At 35.9% G+C, this 17644-nt stretch overlaps 1 protein-coding gene across 1 annotated transcript; it reads left to right on the top strand.

The window, feature by feature from the left end:
- Positions 1–3158: 3158 nt before the first annotated feature.
- Positions 3159–6952, top strand: LOC117616387 (AP2-like ethylene-responsive transcription factor AIL5). Its single transcript, XM_034345694.1, has 9 exons — positions 3159–3700; positions 3816–4233; positions 4399–4481; positions 4912–4920; positions 5183–5271; positions 5377–5450; positions 5568–5618; positions 5695–5771; positions 5862–6952. The coding sequence occupies exons 1-9, from the start codon at positions 3577–3579 to the stop codon at positions 6581–6583; spliced, it is 1647 nt and encodes a 548-aa protein (XP_034201585.1). The 5' UTR covers positions 3159–3576; the 3' UTR covers positions 6584–6952.
- Positions 6953–17644: the final 10692 nt, after the last annotated feature.

Raw genomic sequence — 17644 nt, 5'->3', positions numbered from 1 at the left:
GGAATAATCTGATATAATTCTCACATAAGTAAAATCAAGGAGTTTTAAGTCAAACTTAAGTTTGGCACAATTGGGTTATGCTCATTTTAATTATCCTCTAATCTCCTTTGGTGCATTTAAAAGTTCTATTTATTATATAGTTGAAAATTTTGACAAACCCTGTCCTCGCATAAAGACATGTTTCAACTTCAAATCAGAGAGTCTTTTCCTCACACACACAGAATGTAAATACAATATAAAAAATTCTTGCAATGACAATAATAGTATCTAGAGATTTTTTTTAAAAAAAAATTGCAAATAAGAAACAAAAAGAAGAAAAAGATGTCATGTGAGATGTGATCATGAAGTAATAATAAAGAAATGGGGAGCGAACGTGAGGAATGATTCGTTTCTCTGACCACAAACCCACCATGCACATTGCTTTATTAATTACTTTAATTTAAACATAGTTTGACCGTGGACAAAATTTGGGGTTTCAATTATGAAAGCCAGCCAATTTCATACCAATATTTTTTTTCTTCAGCTTTTACTATAAAGAAAGAAAAAAAAAATGCAAATTCAGCCGAACTCTCTGCCAATCTCTGCTTTCTCTTCTTTTATTATTACTATTATTATTTTATTTTTCATATATTCTTTTAATAAGTGGAAAAGATCGTAACATAGCGGAATGAGTCATTTCATCTTTACAAAAGATTATGCAATGTTTCCACCACTTTCGTTTCATACGCAAATTAAATATGATTTATTTTTTAATTAATTGATTTCAGATTGAACTCAAAACTTAAAAAATATCGTAATATAGTGGCAGGAGTTTCGAGGCTTCAATACTCGTTCACTTGCATTGCACTCTTTTGTACACTTGTGGGGGGTTGCTTAGTGTAAAAGCAGTTTGAGCTCTTATCCGGGTTTTGAGGCTCTGCCCTTGTCTGCCCACCTTGCAATATATACCTAATCTTTTCTTTCTTTAATTACTTTCTCATTCATGTGGATTTTGCTTTGTCCCTCAGCTTCGATTGGGTGGCTGGTCAACTTGGTCTTGTCCCTCACTCACTATGCCTTAAGGATATATTACACACTCGGCCAGACAAAAAAATATATTTAACAGTTCGGGGCATGTGGCCGCAGCTTCTGGAAGCAGAAAAACTTACCTATAATGGAATATCACTATTTTGCTATTCTCAATTAATAATACAATGATATGTGAAAAAATTATCATATATGTCATTGCGTTATTGGCTGCGGATAGCAAAAAATGCTATCCCCTAAAAAAATTGGCATTTAAGAGAGAACAAATAATAGAACATTATGTAAGAAAGATTTGAGATTTCATGGATTGTTGTTTCCTTGATGCAAATTAGTGAGAGAATAACTTAATTCCAATGACTAAGTTTCAAGTGATTAAATAATGCTTTTGTTATCACATTAAAGTAATGATTAAGTTGGTGTATGTGGTAAATATGTATTGAACTTTTCTGTAGTTAATTGCCACATGTGAGCTATATAACACACATCCAATAAAACTTTGGTCCAAAAGCAACATACTTCAATTTTTCTTCCGCATGTTATACAATACCCTAGAGGCTACAATTAGAATATCACAAGATCTTATAACTTTTTGTATCGTGTACTCTCTTATCCAAGAAAAAAGAAATCATCACATCAATACATATCTTCTAGAAATGAAAGCAATTTTTAATATATGACACTAGACCAATTATATGAAATTATTCTCATTAATTTGTGTGTATATACCCTTTTAAAACCTTATATGATTATCTTCGGTATTGGGTCACATTACGTAAGAAATTAGTTAATGCTAATCGTATCAAAGTAAAATTATATCTAAAAAGAACTATAATGTTACCAAACTGTGAATCTAAAACACGCATCACCTACTGCATCAATGATCCAAATTTACATCTAGCAACATAATGAAACCCCATGTTAGAATTTGACAATCTAGGTAGCTATAGGAAGAATACAATTATATAAATAATATTGAGAGAGAGAGAGAGAGAGAGAGAGAGAGAGAGAGAGAGAGAGAGGCATGGCCCCCAACACCACCAAGGAGATCCCAATAATAATTTGAAGACCAAATTAAGTTGAGTGATAAAGCATCATGCTGCATGTATAGCAGCAGCTTCAGGTACCACATACCCTGCTCTTGCTTGCTCTATAATTGGTTGTCATAATAAAGACTCATAGTAAAGATATGAATTAATATTCACAATCCGATTTCATTTTGGTTTCATGCATGCAGCATGACACGTACGCATCACATTTATAAATAATTAATATTATTTTGTGGTGTACACGTGTCGTTGAGATGACATGCACGCACGTGGATGCCATTACCAAATCTATCCTCTCGCAGACAATGCCACCACTCCCACCGTCTCTCCCCGCCTCTCTCTCTCTCTCTCTCTCTCTCTCTCTCTCTCTGAATTGTTTGGATGCAAGCAATATGCCGAGCTATAATGACATCTCCCCCACTCGCATCTTGGTCACGTTCTTCGTCTCTCTTCTTATGTTCTATGAGCATTTTGAACGAATATATATCAAATTGTTAACAATGAAATTTCCTAATAATAAATTTTGTATAAGATTCTATTTGAAGATGGTTGCCAAGAAGCAAAATGTTCAAATATGTAACAAAAGCCTTAAAAAGGGCTGATGAGGGCAGAACAAGACTGAAGGGCAACTGGCGTGATGTTTGACACATGGCTGGCAGCCCCAAAACTATAGTTGTGGTTAAAAATGGAAGGGCGCCCGAGAGGTGCGAGTTGTCCTGGCATGAGGCTTCAGTGTTAAGCAAATCAAGAGGATGAGGAAGAGAGGAGGTATATTTTTACAGGGGGAGGGAGGGACAAAAAGAAATGACACGCGGCAAAGGAAGGGAGGATCTGAAATGATTTTATTTACGAGTGTCCTACTATTATGGGTCACGGTGTTTCTTTTCTCTCCCTCTTGCTTCCCCACATTCATACACATCACATACCCTCTCTCTCTCTCTCAAAAATCATGTAATAAAGTAATGGCTTTCTTCGGTCAACAGACCCAAAAGAGAAGAGAAGATGATATGAGAAGAGAGAGAAATATAGACACACACACCGCTCAGTCATCCCATCAAAAGCTTCCACTTTGCTTTCTTTGCTCCCTCTCTCTCTCTCTCTCCATTTATTCTACTATTTAATCTCCCCTTACTCATAAAACAAAAGAATCTCGATCCTCGTGCAACCCTAAATATCACTCTCTCTCTCTCCTCCTCCCTCTTTTATTTCATTCATTCGTTCATCTCTTTCTTCATTCACCCCATCAAACTTCTACTACTACTTCTAGTCTTTAAGTCTTCTGCTAATATCACCTCCTCAATATCTGTGTCTCAAAGCAAACTGAACCCTTCCCATTTACCTTATAACTTTGACATTCACTCTCTATCTTTCTCTTTCTGTGAAAGAAAAAAAACCCACACGTCTCTGAATATTTTGCTCTATTTCCAAAGACAAAGAAAACCCACAACCCAACACATACATCTCTTTCCACCATCATCAAAACAAATTGGAACACTCAAAAAACATGGATTCTTCTCCTCAGAACTGGCTCCTCGGCTTCTCTCTTTCCAACCACTCTCATCACCGTCACCCTTCCCATGATCTCTCCCTCTTCGAGGCCTTCACCTCCTCCCCCTCTCACACTTCAGGTCCCCAAAAATTTCTCTCTCTCTTAAATAATTACTAATATATTTTTCCTAATTAAATTAACCCATATCTATTTTAACTTAACATCAACTATTTTTCATGTTCTTGCTCTTGCAGCTCATCAACAACAAGATCACTCAAACCCTGGCGGTGCAACTCCTCCTTCTCCAACCGACCTCTCAATCTTCAGCTCCGGCGTTCGCGGCCCCAAGCTCGAGGACTTTCTCGGCGGCTCCACCGCCACACAGACCTCCCTCGCTCACTTCTCTGGTACTACTGCTGCTGCTGATCACCACCATAATCACCAACAAACTGCTCCTCTTGCTTTGTCCGAAAACGAGATTTACGACTCCGAACTCAAAACCATAGCCGCTAGTTTCCTCCGCGGTTTCTCCAGCCCCGCCACCGCTGCCGCCACCAGTGTCCAAACAACCAAACCCCAAAACCTGGTCCCTCTCGCCTCATCCGAACTCACCCCCAAAAAAACCGCCGACACCTTCGGCCAACGCACGTCCATTTACCGCGGTGTAACAAGGTAAAAAGGAAATAACTGCTTTTAACCGCCTCAGCTACAAGTTGTTTAGTTGATATCTTTATGAATTTTTATGTATCTATAATTATTTTTGAGAATATTTGGTTATTATTATTGTTATTGATTATTTTTATTTTGGGGTTGGTGGTGGTGGGTTTGAATTTTTAGGCACAGGTGGACCGGAAGATATGAAGCGCATCTGTGGGATAACAGTTGCAGAAGAGAAGGACAAAGTAGGAAAGGCAGACAAGGTAATTTCCATTTTCTTCATTTTTTATTTTCCTCACCATGTACCAATCTTCCTAGGGTTTTAAGGTTCTTCGCCCCTGTTTGATTCTAACGTGCGCCTAAGGTGTACGACAGTTGCTTTAAATCCAATGGGTCCACTGGATCCATTACTGGGTCTAGCTCTGGCAACGGTCCCGATCATTCAGAGCAAATGAGCAGAGAAGGGCTCAGACCTCAGATTGAGATTAGATCTTCTGGTCCTTGGCACCTAAGGCGCACACTAGGCACAAAGCAGCCAGCTCTGCTATCGTGCACATTGTGTTTAATTTCATGAGTGGTGAAGATTCTGATGTGGGTTTGCTTTTTTGTGGCATGTACATGACGCAAATGATTGCTGCTATGGATATGCTTTAATCATCATCATCATCATCATCATCATCAACTTCTCTGCAGTTTATTTGGGTGAGTTTTTACTGGTGGCCTTTTCTATATAACTATTTGCCCATTATTAATTAAAATCATTATTTTCAAGTACAAGGATGGATCGTGATCAAGTTTTAGTTGGATTAGATAGATTCACTCTAGATTTTGGTCACTGTATCAGAAAAATATTCTTTGCACGAATGCACCAAATCATGGCTCAGATTTTTATTTATGAAAAAGTAATTAAATTAAATAAATACTTATCTAAATTATTGAAATTGTTTTGTAATAATATTTACAGGTGGATATGATAAAGAAGAAAAGGCAGCAAGAGCCTACGATTTGGCAGCTCTCAAATACTGGGGTCCGACTACAACCACAAACTTTCCGGTGAGATCAGCGGCCGGCATGCAATATATGTTTCAGTTTAGGATTTTTTTTGTTTTTTTTTTCTTCTTGAAAAGCTTTGATCTAACTTTGTCATCAATTTCGAAGGTTTCTAACTATGAGAAGGAACTGAATGAGATGAAGAACATGACTAGGCAGGAATTTGTCGCTTCTCTTCGAAGGTAAATAATAAATATTTACAAGTTGTCGATTACTTTTTTTTAAAATTTAAAATTAATACTTTTTCTTGTTGCTGGGTTTTTAGAGATTTTTTTTTATAGTTATTTTTTATATTGCAGGAAAAGTAGTGGATTTTCTAGAGGAGCTTCTATTTACAGGGGGGTCACAAGGTTTGTAGTTCACCTTTTGTTGATATTAATATATATATATATTTTCGTCTAATTAAAATCCAATATTTTATTTCAGGCACCATCAACATGGTAGATGGCAGGCAAGAATAGGAAGGGTTGCAGGCAACAAAGACCTCTACCTTGGCACTTTCAGTAAGTCCCTTCACTTTTTCCTTTTAAAAATTTCACAATCAAGACTTTGTGTTGTTAACTAATGAAGACTTTAATTTTTGCTTTGAACAGGCACCCAAGAAGAAGCTGCTGAGGCCTATGACATTGCTGCCATCAAGTTCAGAGGCCTAAACGCCGTGACCAACTTCGACATGGGCCGCTACGACGTGAAGAGCATCGCCAACAGCAACCTTCCCATAGGAGGAATGTCCGGAAAATCGAAGAACTCGTCGGACTCCGATAGCAAGAGCATCGAAGGTAACCGTTCAGCGGACGATCGAGATCTCTCCTCTGCATCCTCTGTGACCTTTGCATCTCAGCAGCCTAGTTCCTCCACACTGAGCTTCGCAATTCCCATCAAACAAGACCCATCAACAGATTACTGGTCCAACATTTTTGGGTACCACCACAATGCCAAGAACCCTAGCCCTGTCTCAGTTGCACCATCATCCTTGTTCCAATCTTGTACGACCAATGTGCCCTATGGCAACAATTCCTCACAAATACCCTTCAACATGGACTTCTCAGTCTCAGCCACCTCTAGCACTTCTCCCTCTGAAACCAACAACGGGTACTTTGGTAATTACAATGCCCATGGTCAACAACAACAACAACACGACCAAAGTACAAGTGGTACAAATTCAATCCCATTTGCTACACCCATTGCTTTAAATAGCAACAGTGGATTTGAATCTTCTTCTGGTTATGGAAGCTGGATTGGGCCAAGTCTTCACACATTTCAGACCCATGCAAAGACCAATCTCTTTCAGACACCAATTTTTGGCATGGAATAATTTTAGCAGCTGAGATCACGAGGAGATGAAGATGAGGACCTCTACAAAAAACTATGAAAAGTGAAGGAAGGACAAAAGGAAGAAGACAATGTTTGGGGTTTGCATGCACATGTGGGGGTCAAAAAAACTTTAGTTGAATTAGAGATGAGATGGACTGACAGGCATAGGTCATAATTTGACACAGGAGAGAGCTCAACTCACACTGTACTAACTCTACTTCTTTTGCTGAGATTGTGCTTCTTACCTTTTCTTTTTTGTAATTTTTTTTTCCTTTCTGTTCTTTTAGCTTTTTCTTTTTCTTTCTACTGACATGATTCTATATATGGGTATAATGAAAAAGAAATCCTTTTTGTAATCCTTTGTTCTTGCTTGTTACTACCACAAGTTTTCCATGTGAAAAAAAAAATGAATGAAAAAGAAATATCTATTTCAAAAGTTTCTTTTGTATGAATTATGTTAATTTCTCGTAATATTTAGGAGGAGAATAAATCCAGTCTGGGAGCGCAAATCAAAGGAGAAATACTTTCCTATTCAAAGGAGAAATACTTTCCTATTTCCGCTTCATTCTCTCTTAAGTAATATGAAGAAAGAGAAAAAATAGGACAATGTTCATTCTCTCTTAAGTAATATGAAGAAAGAGAAAAAATAGGACAATGAAACGTAAATAGGGAAGTTTCCTCTCAACTCAAAAAGGGATAATGAATAATTGTGTGGCCAAACTTTAGGAGTCCCGCTCCTCTCAACTAAAACAGTGAAGTAAACTGTAGAACATGCTTCTTGGTGTTCTCTTGTGATATTTATTATTTAATATTTTGACAAGAATCAACTTTATCAATTGTTAAATTCCTAGTCTGACGACATAATAACATAAACATCGTCGATTGTATGTCGTTCACGATGAAATACTGGGATTCGAAGTTCACATGAACTATTAGTCCAAAAATTGACAAGAACAAAATGGAAAAAGAAAATGTTTCCAATATATATATATGAAACTGACCCCACAGAGAGTACATGCTCGTACTAAATTATCAATACTTATAAAAGTTTAGGGAGGTTTTGGTTAGGATAAAATGACTTTATTATATACTTTAGCAACTCAAATCAATACAAATAATTCTGGAAAAGTAACAATAAATACTCAATTAGATTGATTCCTGGTAGCTTTACTTTTGCCTAAAATTCTCTTGTATATGCAGAAAAGGCGTTCCACTCTTTTGAGTCGTAAAGACTGTTGGGCAAGAATGGCTTGACCAAAAAGTGAGAAAGCCAAAATTAAGATAACAGACTTTAACAAGATGATAATAATATGCAAGAGGACAAGAACAAAACCCATCTTGCATGTTTTGGGGTGAGCTTTTTGGTTGATCAGCTCCCAAATATAAAGAATCCTGTCTTTTCTTGTCTCTCATAAGATGATGGCATGCAGTCCTTTCCTTTGCATCTTTCGGCGCCCATTAGATATTTGAACCACCTAGCTCCCCTCATCTTTGACCATTATGTTGAGGTTTGACCATACATATGCATACACACATAAACTCGTTCAAGTGTGCATGAGATGCATTACTTCAAGGTGCAGAATATATAAATCACTACTGCTTAAAAACTATAGACTCAATTCAAAGCCCTAATTCTGAGAGGGAGATTCGAACTACGTCGGGTAATAATTTCGTAATTATCGATATGAATATAATATTTCGATAGTTTAACAAACATAACATGTTGCATATTTAATAAAATTATAAAATTAAAAGTGGAATATAATATATGCTGCATGCATAAGATTTCAAAAAATTTATAACGATAAAGGGCAAAACGAGAATTGGAATTATTTCTAGCCAAGATTCGTCAATGGTCATGGCTTTTCCTTCCCAAAACCACACCAAATTCTGAATCGCATTATGACCTAATGGCGTCATCTTGGATTATAAGATTGTGTGCCGAATTTGCCTTGCGGCTTCACCTAATGCAACAACAATTGAATGTTGTATAGCTTCTGGATATATATGTATCGATTAAAAAAATTTGCATTGTATGAATAGTATAGGAAGCTGGGCGTCACATTAATGGTCCAATATGTACAATTTCAGCTAAGTCTACGATCATGACACCCAAACTATTGTCTAGGATTGGCCCAAATATTGGTCAAACATATTGATTAAGATAGTTGTCTTGCAATCTGCAAAACAAAAGTTAAGGAAGAAAGTTGTCGGGAATGATTCAAATGTTGTGTCAATCAAATATATATATATACATTTTTTTCTTTTTTGATGTATGAGTTTCGACAAATTAAAGTGTTGTGTTGGGCTAGCTAGCGAGTAGTTTTATACGCAATACCTATCAATAGGGAGGGATAGTTGCCTCTTGACAGCAGCATAACATATTGTCTTAGTAATTCTTCTTCTATACTCATCAGAGAAAGAATCATGTTGTTATATAGCTAATTAATATGGTGTGACGGTTGATGTGTTATTTTTCGTAATAAACACTGACATAATTTTTTTATATAGAGAAACGTCTATGTAATTGATAAGTTAAGTTATATTATTAGTGAATTAACGTGAACGTAACATATTGTATATCACATTTGTAATAAATGTAAAAATGTGGTACAAATAAACTTATTGGGTCTGCAAATGTGGTCCCCCGTCACGCTCGTGCATATTGAACTCAAATCAGATACTTTGAGTAACTCTCGGAGATGCTGTTGATTTTTTAAACTCCTTGAAGTAAGCTACCTCTAGGACTCGAGCTATATATTTTTAATATGCTATTTGAAACCTATATATGAGGCTGTCACTGGATGTCAAATTACAGAAAGCAACACCCAGAACTATGAGATATTAAATGTAGCTATAGTTCAGAAATATTTTTAAATAGCAGCACGGTCAAAAAACGCAAGATGTTTAGGTAAACTGTCGAGCTGAATTTGAATGTTTTTCTTTTTTCTTAATACAAGTAATAGTCTAAACTTTCTTTCAAATAAAATTGCGGATGCGTTTCGGTATCGGATCTCAAGTTGTGTTTTGGGGTTGGATCTCTACCATCATTCTTTTTGTGGTTGCTTTATGTCTGAATTAAGTCACAGAGACACTTTGGGTTTTCGCTGTAGTTTTCACATCTTCTTTTGTGAGAGTTTTTCACCTCTTCTTTGTGAGAGTTTTCCACCTCTCTTTTGTGAGAGTTTTATTCGTATTGTTATGACTTGGTTTTTTCAAGCTTTATCTATTTTTAATGGAGGAGCCCTAGATTGTCTTAACTTTGATATTAGATCACTCCGTTATTATAATGGCCCTTTGTGACTAGTTTGTATTGGCCATTTGTGTTTAGTTGCTTTTTTGACTGAATTATAAATGCAATCTTAGAATTTCTTTATATAAAAGAACTACTAGGGGAAGGGTGTTTCTAACACACACACTACCAAAAAAGTTACTATAATGGTTCGAACCTGAGACTGCAAGTTGATGCCATTTTTCATTGGACTAGACTTCATTGAGAAATTAATGTTTTTCTTTACTATGCATTTGATTGAATTCTAGAAATTCTTGTACAAAATTAATGGAGGAAATCCAGTACTTTGCAATCAAGCCAAAACTAATATACCATGATTGTCTTTAGTACTGGATGGCCCTTGATTAAAAGGGAAAAAAGAAACACAAAAGAAAAGAGAAGAATCTCAGTGATGAGCGCTAGCTAGCTCTAGCTAGCATATAGAAAAGTGGACCCAATACCCGAATATTAGTGATTTAAAAGTTTTGTAATGTACAAGAAAACGTTGCAAATTAAAAAATAAGTGAAGGGGCACCAAACCCTTTGTACTGCATCTGCATGCATGTCTACCAAAAACTTTGTCTTCAAAATTGAAGGCCACCACCACTTCACCACTCAGCAGCACATGACATTACCTGAAAAGGCTACGTTTTAAAATGCAAGAAATATTAGTCAAATTCTGCAAATGATCTCCATCTACATTTACCTTTTCTTTATCCCCTTTAAAAGACTTCTGGGGCTGTTTTTGGGGGACCCTTTCCCCTTGTTTCTTTGAACTTCAGTCTCCATCCTTGTTTCCCTCTCTTTCTCTTTTGGCCTACAACCAAGTTTATGTCGGCCACACCCACCTCTTACTTTTTTTTTGGGTTGCTTTGACTGACTCATCCAATTGTTAATACAGAATAATCGGTATCTTAGAGACCAAAAACACTGTTTGTTTTTGTTAATCAATGATTAAAAAGATATGGGATAGCTTCCCTTCTGAAAAATACTTGGCTCTTTACGCGCAAGGAGTTATTCCTCTTTAACATGTGTGCATAAACTTTTCTTTGTTATATTTGCATATATATGCCAGACTGTAATTAATCTGTACGGAAGGAATGACTCTTTACATGTAAGGAGCCAAATAACATCTTCGGCATGAGCCTTGTTAATGTGTTTGGAGATGTGAACAAGTACTCGTGGATTTGAAGCACACAATAATAAAAGTAGGGCTAGTAATAATAGACTAATAGCCACCTTGAACATTGCTTTATATTCTTCCTTTTACATTCTTTAATTATTGTGCGGGAGTAATTATTGTAATAATTTGTGGATGCTGTTCGCTAAGTATATAATAATCATGGGGCAATGAGGCCGCACGTGCTGGCTGACTGGGGTTTTCGGCGACGTGTGCGGTTGAATGTTGGACTTGGACTTGGGAAATCGAATCAATATTCCTTCACACCTTCATGTACAGAGCTTCTTTTTTTCTTTTCTTTTTTTCATGGATAAATTGATAGGATGTGGGTGTTGATAGCTGGTTCTTGAGACTGGAGATTGATCTTTTACCATTTTTAATAGTGGCCACTAGGGCAAGTAGCCTCTTTAATTTATGTACAATAATTGACCAGCCCAAACAAAACGCTGTAAATTTTCTTGTTCTACATGTTTGTTCTCATTGTTTATTCTTTTTACCCTTTTTTGTTAGGTAAAATACACATGCATCAACATGGACCTTTCAACCTCACTCTCTAGTACTCTTCACTCTCCAATCTCAACCGTTTATTCTTGTTTTTATTTTAGTTTTTGTTTGGACGGGGCTCGAACTCTCTCATCATGTAGAAGAACTTACATGTAACGGGGATGTCATCATAGTTGTATTTCAAGCCAATCACACATTGTCATGTCAGAAAGTTATATTGTCATGTTGGAAAGTTAAAACACAAGACAATGGGTGATTGATCGGAATAGCGCCATGGTGATATCTTCGATATAAGTAAGTTTTTCTCCTCATTAAAAATATCTCACATTAGAAAAATTAAAATTTTTGAATATCTCCTATAAAAAAATACAAAACAAAATTGAATAATTGCTCTTAATTCACCACTTAAGCTACAAATTCCTAGTTGTGTTCACCTCTTTCACACATAATAAGATTTATGATATTGTGGAATCCATTTAGAGCTCATATCATGTGACCCATGTAAGGCCTATTTCATGTGAGAAAGTTAGCAAAAAAACAATTAGGAAAAGAATTCGATTGTATAGCATTATCAAAGTTTAAACCTTTTGTGGTATTTGTGATGTATCAAATGTAAGTTGTAAGAATTTTTATTTTTTTATTTTTTTTATTTTTGGGTCAAGTAAGTTGTAAGAATTGTATAGGTTGGTCTACGGCCCGTTTTACATTTGTGAAAATGAGTCCATTAATGTTAAGAATCGAAGAAGGAAATAAATGGACCGTAACAAAAAGATCATGTAACCCAAACCCAATTACTATAGTGCATGAATGAAACTTCATGGGTCTAGTGGCCCTAGTGACCTTATTAATGGGCTTCGACAGAATAGATGGGGAGGACTATTGGGTATCATCTTCTATTAATTTTTTTTTGCAGGACATCTTCTCTTTAATTGGAAAACCTTGGTCGCCCCTTTTTCAAGAATTCTATAGTATATATATGACCCTTAAGTAAAATCGTATGTTTTAATTGTTAGATTAAATTAGTTAGCCGTTAAATCAAATTAATTAGTCTAATTCAACAATTAAAAGACAATAAGAAATAAGCCATGTTCCTATTGGGCTTGGCCCCCCCAACTTGTCATTTATATTACCCGAGAATCCGAGATGACTCATCTTCAAGAAACCTAGTGTTAAAAAAACAAAAGCAAAAGAGAAAGTTAAAAAGTAAACAAAATCAACTTTAAAAAAATGCTTTAAAATTTTGAGTACCACAAAAACGAAAAGGAAAAAAGAAAGAAAGATTTAAACAAACAAAAAAAAAGAAAAAGGGAAAACTTTAAAAACAGATCGTTGGATAAAAATTTCGTTTTTTGACAACGGAAAAATGAAAGCATGTGTTCATAATAGTTGAAAACGGAAACTATTTTCAAAATAACGGTGATTTTTGAAAATAACTTTAAAATATTTATTTTTTAGATTCTGTTTTCAATTTTTTATTTTTATTTTTGTCCTCATTTCTCATTCATCAATTCTACATCACCACACATGTACCACATTCTAGTTCCTAAACCGAGTATTTGGGGCCTCTCGACTTGGATTCGGCCGCTTAGGATTCTCGAATTTCCCTTGGCTCGACACCCAAAATTCAGCAAAAATCATCATAAACTTGCTATGACCTCTTCGTAAGATGCACTTTCATTCTATGATCTCAAATTCACAATTTGCCCCAAGAAAAATATCATTTCCAAGTTCCACATAAATAGGTGTTACTTCGAAATTCCATTATATCTAAACTAATTGAAAATAAAACATATGATATGGGACTCGCCATCTTGAGCAAGCAAGCCCACTTGTTACCCGTGGCGACGACCCTAAGACTTGTATATGCGTCCATGTGGCCATGACACTAAGATATGTATATGTGTCCACTTGTTATTTCAAATGCATTCAATCTTATGCGGTTCTCATCAATTTCAAATATCCCCATGGCTCTGGCTCTGGCCCCGTCCCCGTCCCCGTCCCCGCTCTCATGGACCTCAAATACATTCATCCATTTAGATGTAGTACATTTGAAATTAATTTGAAATGACTATATACGGAAGGAATCATTTGAACTATATTTTATTTTCTTCCTTTCTTTCTTATCCAAATCCTGACATACATGGATTATAATAGTTTATACAAACAATTTTACCTAATAATTTCATCTAAATCCATAAATTTAGAATCCCTCCATCCAAATAGAACCTACATGACTAGCTCAAGCGGTTTTATTGTACTGGCCTACTCTTTAAAGTCTCAATTGGATTGAATGAAATTATCTCATGCTTTGACCAAAACCCTAATTCTCATGCATGTAGAGCTTGCAAGATAACTATTATCATACATCTATCACTCAACAGATGATAATATTATCCCTCCCTAGAGTGGCACGGTATATGTCTTTATGCCTTTGGAAAGTTTAGTTATAGCATTAAAACCCAATGTTAGCTTTTATGCAATGCCAAATTGACAAATTGCCAATGATGTTGTCATTTTCTCAAATACAATGCAATTGTTGGTTAGTGAGTAAGAAGCAAAAGCAGTCAACTTGAAGCTTAACTAAACTCCATTCCTTACAATCCAGAGAATGACCAAGTCATTTGTTGATAACATCGACATGCAAAATTGTGAATGATTGAATCTGCTACACAACATCAATTAACAGACAATTTAAATACCTTAGATGATTAGAAAGTACAACTCTCTACTGCTAAGGAAACATGTTCGCTTAAACATAGGTTTCATACCAACCACAATATAAGCTTCTTAATTAAGGACACTGTTTATTTCTTTTTGCTATAAGGAGACATTCTTTCTTCCAGCAAATCATAATTAATTGACACATATATAAAAAATAATTTATAAAAATTATAAAAAGAAAATTTTCTACATACATATTAGATTATGATTGACATGAAAATAGGAATTCTCATTTACGGGAGAATATGACAAATATTTTCCCCCACTTAAAACCATCCTCAACCCTCAGATTCTTTGGCTAAGATGGCACGTGCCACGTGTCATTCTTGCATGTGTAATGTGCAAAGAAGGAGAAGAAAAAAAAAATGATGATATGCTAATTGCCAATTTCTCCACTTCACTCTGAAGAGGAATGAAATAATAGGAATCTACGGCAGCACTCAAACGACTAGAGTCCTAATCCCAACTATCCAAGGGCCACGGATTCAAGATTAAGACAAAACTTAGGTCCAATTAACCCACTAATCTCACTGGAAAACAAATCAATGGTCCCAAAGCAGACCAATCAATATGTGGAAAGTGAAGGGTATTTTGGGAAGGAAAATACAAACAGTAGAAAGGACAAANATGGAGTAGTGGGGCCCACCAAAATTGGATCTCCAAGTCGCCAAGTACTAAAATCCGAGGGTTTCCTTTGCGTCATCAACAATCATCCAACATATATAAAGTTTTAAACCAACTTACCAGCCGGATTTTAAAATTCCAATCCAACGTTCCAAATCCGTTCTTCATTTACAAGCAGACAAGCGCGGACCGCCTTTTCTTCTGTCTGATTGTCTACGTATTTTTCGATTTTTTTTGTCAAGCAGGTTTGGCTCGGCTAAAGATTAAGCCACAGGTTCAGATTTGTTGTTATACCTTCTGATACACAGAACGTTTATGCATGCCAAGACATTATTGTGTGTATCTAATACACCATGTGATATATATCGAAAATCATAAATTTTATTAAACTCTAGATGTTAAATTATGAACTCGAACTTGGTACAGGTGTTATATGTAATTTGGATCGATTTGATATACAATATCAATATACTATATGGTAGAACGGAATCAACGAATAGACTGAGACACTCAACATTGATGAATTATTTGGTGATCGAGTTTCTTAATCCCACAAACATCGAGTGTTTTGTTGAATCATTAATCATTCAGGATTAGGGCTTTTGAAGTGTTTAGCAGCTAGCTAGCCAAGCTCACGCTTATTAAGCCAAGCTAAGGCAAGTTGGAAGTAAATCATGCACACGGTTAAGAATATAAAATTGGACAGGGGATGAAGGTGAAGACAAAAGAAAAATAGAGATGGGTTGTTGAAGGAAAATGGTGATCTTCCTAATATAATTTCACCACCACTAATTAAATAATGGGGTTTTATTATTTTAGGTTCGACCCATTCGAGACGCAAGTCTCTTAATTACAATCCCTTGCTTCAAGGAAAAACCCTTTGATTCCATCATAAAGAAACAGAACGTGTGTGTTTGATTTTGCAGCTGCTCCCAAGTCCAACCTCAGGATGCCTACGTATCCTTTGCGGGAATCAAGCCACTCGTAGTTCAAAGATTCATGATGAATAAATGACTCATCACAAAACGAAGAATTTGAATGGGTTTGATTGAAGAGTTTGAGTGAATTTAGCTGAATAAACCAGGGATTCGATATGGAAATATGTTTGGGATGGTTGCATCTAGATTGAATCTCTAGATTGCCTACGTACCCTTTTAAAGGGATCAAACCAACGTAGTTCGAAAGGGATTCGATATGGAAATATGTTTGGGATGGTTGCATCTAGATTGAATCTCTAGATTGCCTACGTACCCTTTTAAGGGGATCAAACCAACGTAGTTCGAAAAATTAGAAATTAATGGGTAAGTGTGGCCCAATAATTTAGAGTTGGTGTCTTTGAGACGATTTGAAGATTTTCATAGGTAGATGACCCAATAATTTAGAATTTGTATCTTTGAGATAATTTGGGGATTTTCATAGGTAGGTGACCTATGGGAAAATTTTGAAATTAATGGGTAAGTGTGGCCCATTAATTGAGAATTTATGTTTGAGATATTTGAATTTAATCTCACTGGAATTTCCATGGGTGGATGACCCATGGGAAAATTTGGATGGTTTTGTACCACTTTCCTTTTTATCAATGTATTAGAAAATTAATGAGCAATTTTGATTAACCCACTAATTTTCTAAAATTGACATTATTTGCAATTGGGCCCAAATATGGCTATGAGGGTTGTTGAATTAAACCATTAACCATATGATAGAAATTTTGGGCCTTAGGAAATTTAATGGGTAATTATTTGAGTTACCCATTAATTATATGGGCTTCTGAGAGTAAATGAATAATTATTCTCTGACAGCCCATGATCCTATTTTGGGCTTTTGATGTTTGTTGATAGTTAGCCCATGAGCATGGGGGCCAAAAACAAAATCTGGTCCAGCAGGCGATTAGCTATCCAACTCTTTACAGGGTTTGTTTCCAAGTAAAAGTCAGACCTTGCAATCCTATCTTTATCTGGAATACTTGTGATCAGTCCGAATTGAAAACAAACACTGTTACTGTTCAATCTTTAAAAGAAATAATATACAGTCTTTGCAAACAAATAAAGAGAAAGCCAGAAGAAAGAAAAGCCAGAAGGAAAAAAAAAAGAAACTGCCGAACATCAAAAAGGGTTCAGCTTTTTGTCTCTTTTCCTCATTTTTTTTTCTCTGTAACAGCATGGTCTTGTCCTTTTTTTTTTCTTCCAACTCCAGTTGTTTTGTCCTTGGAAAGACACCTTCTTTTTTTGGCGTCACCTTCTTCTTTTCTTTTTTTATGTTTTTGGCTTGTCTTCTTCTTCTTCTTGGTGGCAACACCAAGTCCTTTGCTTTGTTTTTTTCTTCCAATTTCAGCAAAGTGGCTGACGCCACTTCTCTTTTCCTTTTTTTTTTGCTTTTTGGCTTGTTGGCTTTTCTTCTCCTGTTTCTTCTTGATCTGCAACAATTTCAGCAAAGTGGCTGACGCCACTTTAATTTCTTTCCCCTTTTTTTTTTGCTTATTAACTCTTCTTCCTCTGTTTCTTCTGCTGCTTTCTTTTTTTTTCTTTGCTTTTGGTTTGCTGTGCATCCAGAAGTCACCAACAGGAACGTGGCTATCCTTTTTTCTTCCTTGGTTTTGATTGTTCACAAACAATCCCCAGATGAAGAATTCAAAGGATAGGCTGCACAAACGTGGCCTCCCTTTTCAAGCACAATTTATTTTTATCTGCTGTGAGATTAAACCCTCAGTGATTTTGTTTGTGGGTTTTGTACCCAAATTGGATTTATGCTCTTGAGAACTTACT

The sequence above is a fragment of the Prunus dulcis genome, chromosome 1 (assembly GCF_902201215.1).
Source record: "Prunus dulcis chromosome 1, ALMONDv2, whole genome shotgun sequence".
NCBI classification, from domain to species: Eukaryota; Viridiplantae; Streptophyta; class Magnoliopsida; order Rosales; family Rosaceae; genus Prunus; species Prunus dulcis.
The sequence above is the reverse complement of the archived record's forward strand: the minus strand, read 5'-3'. Positions and strand labels throughout refer to the sequence as shown.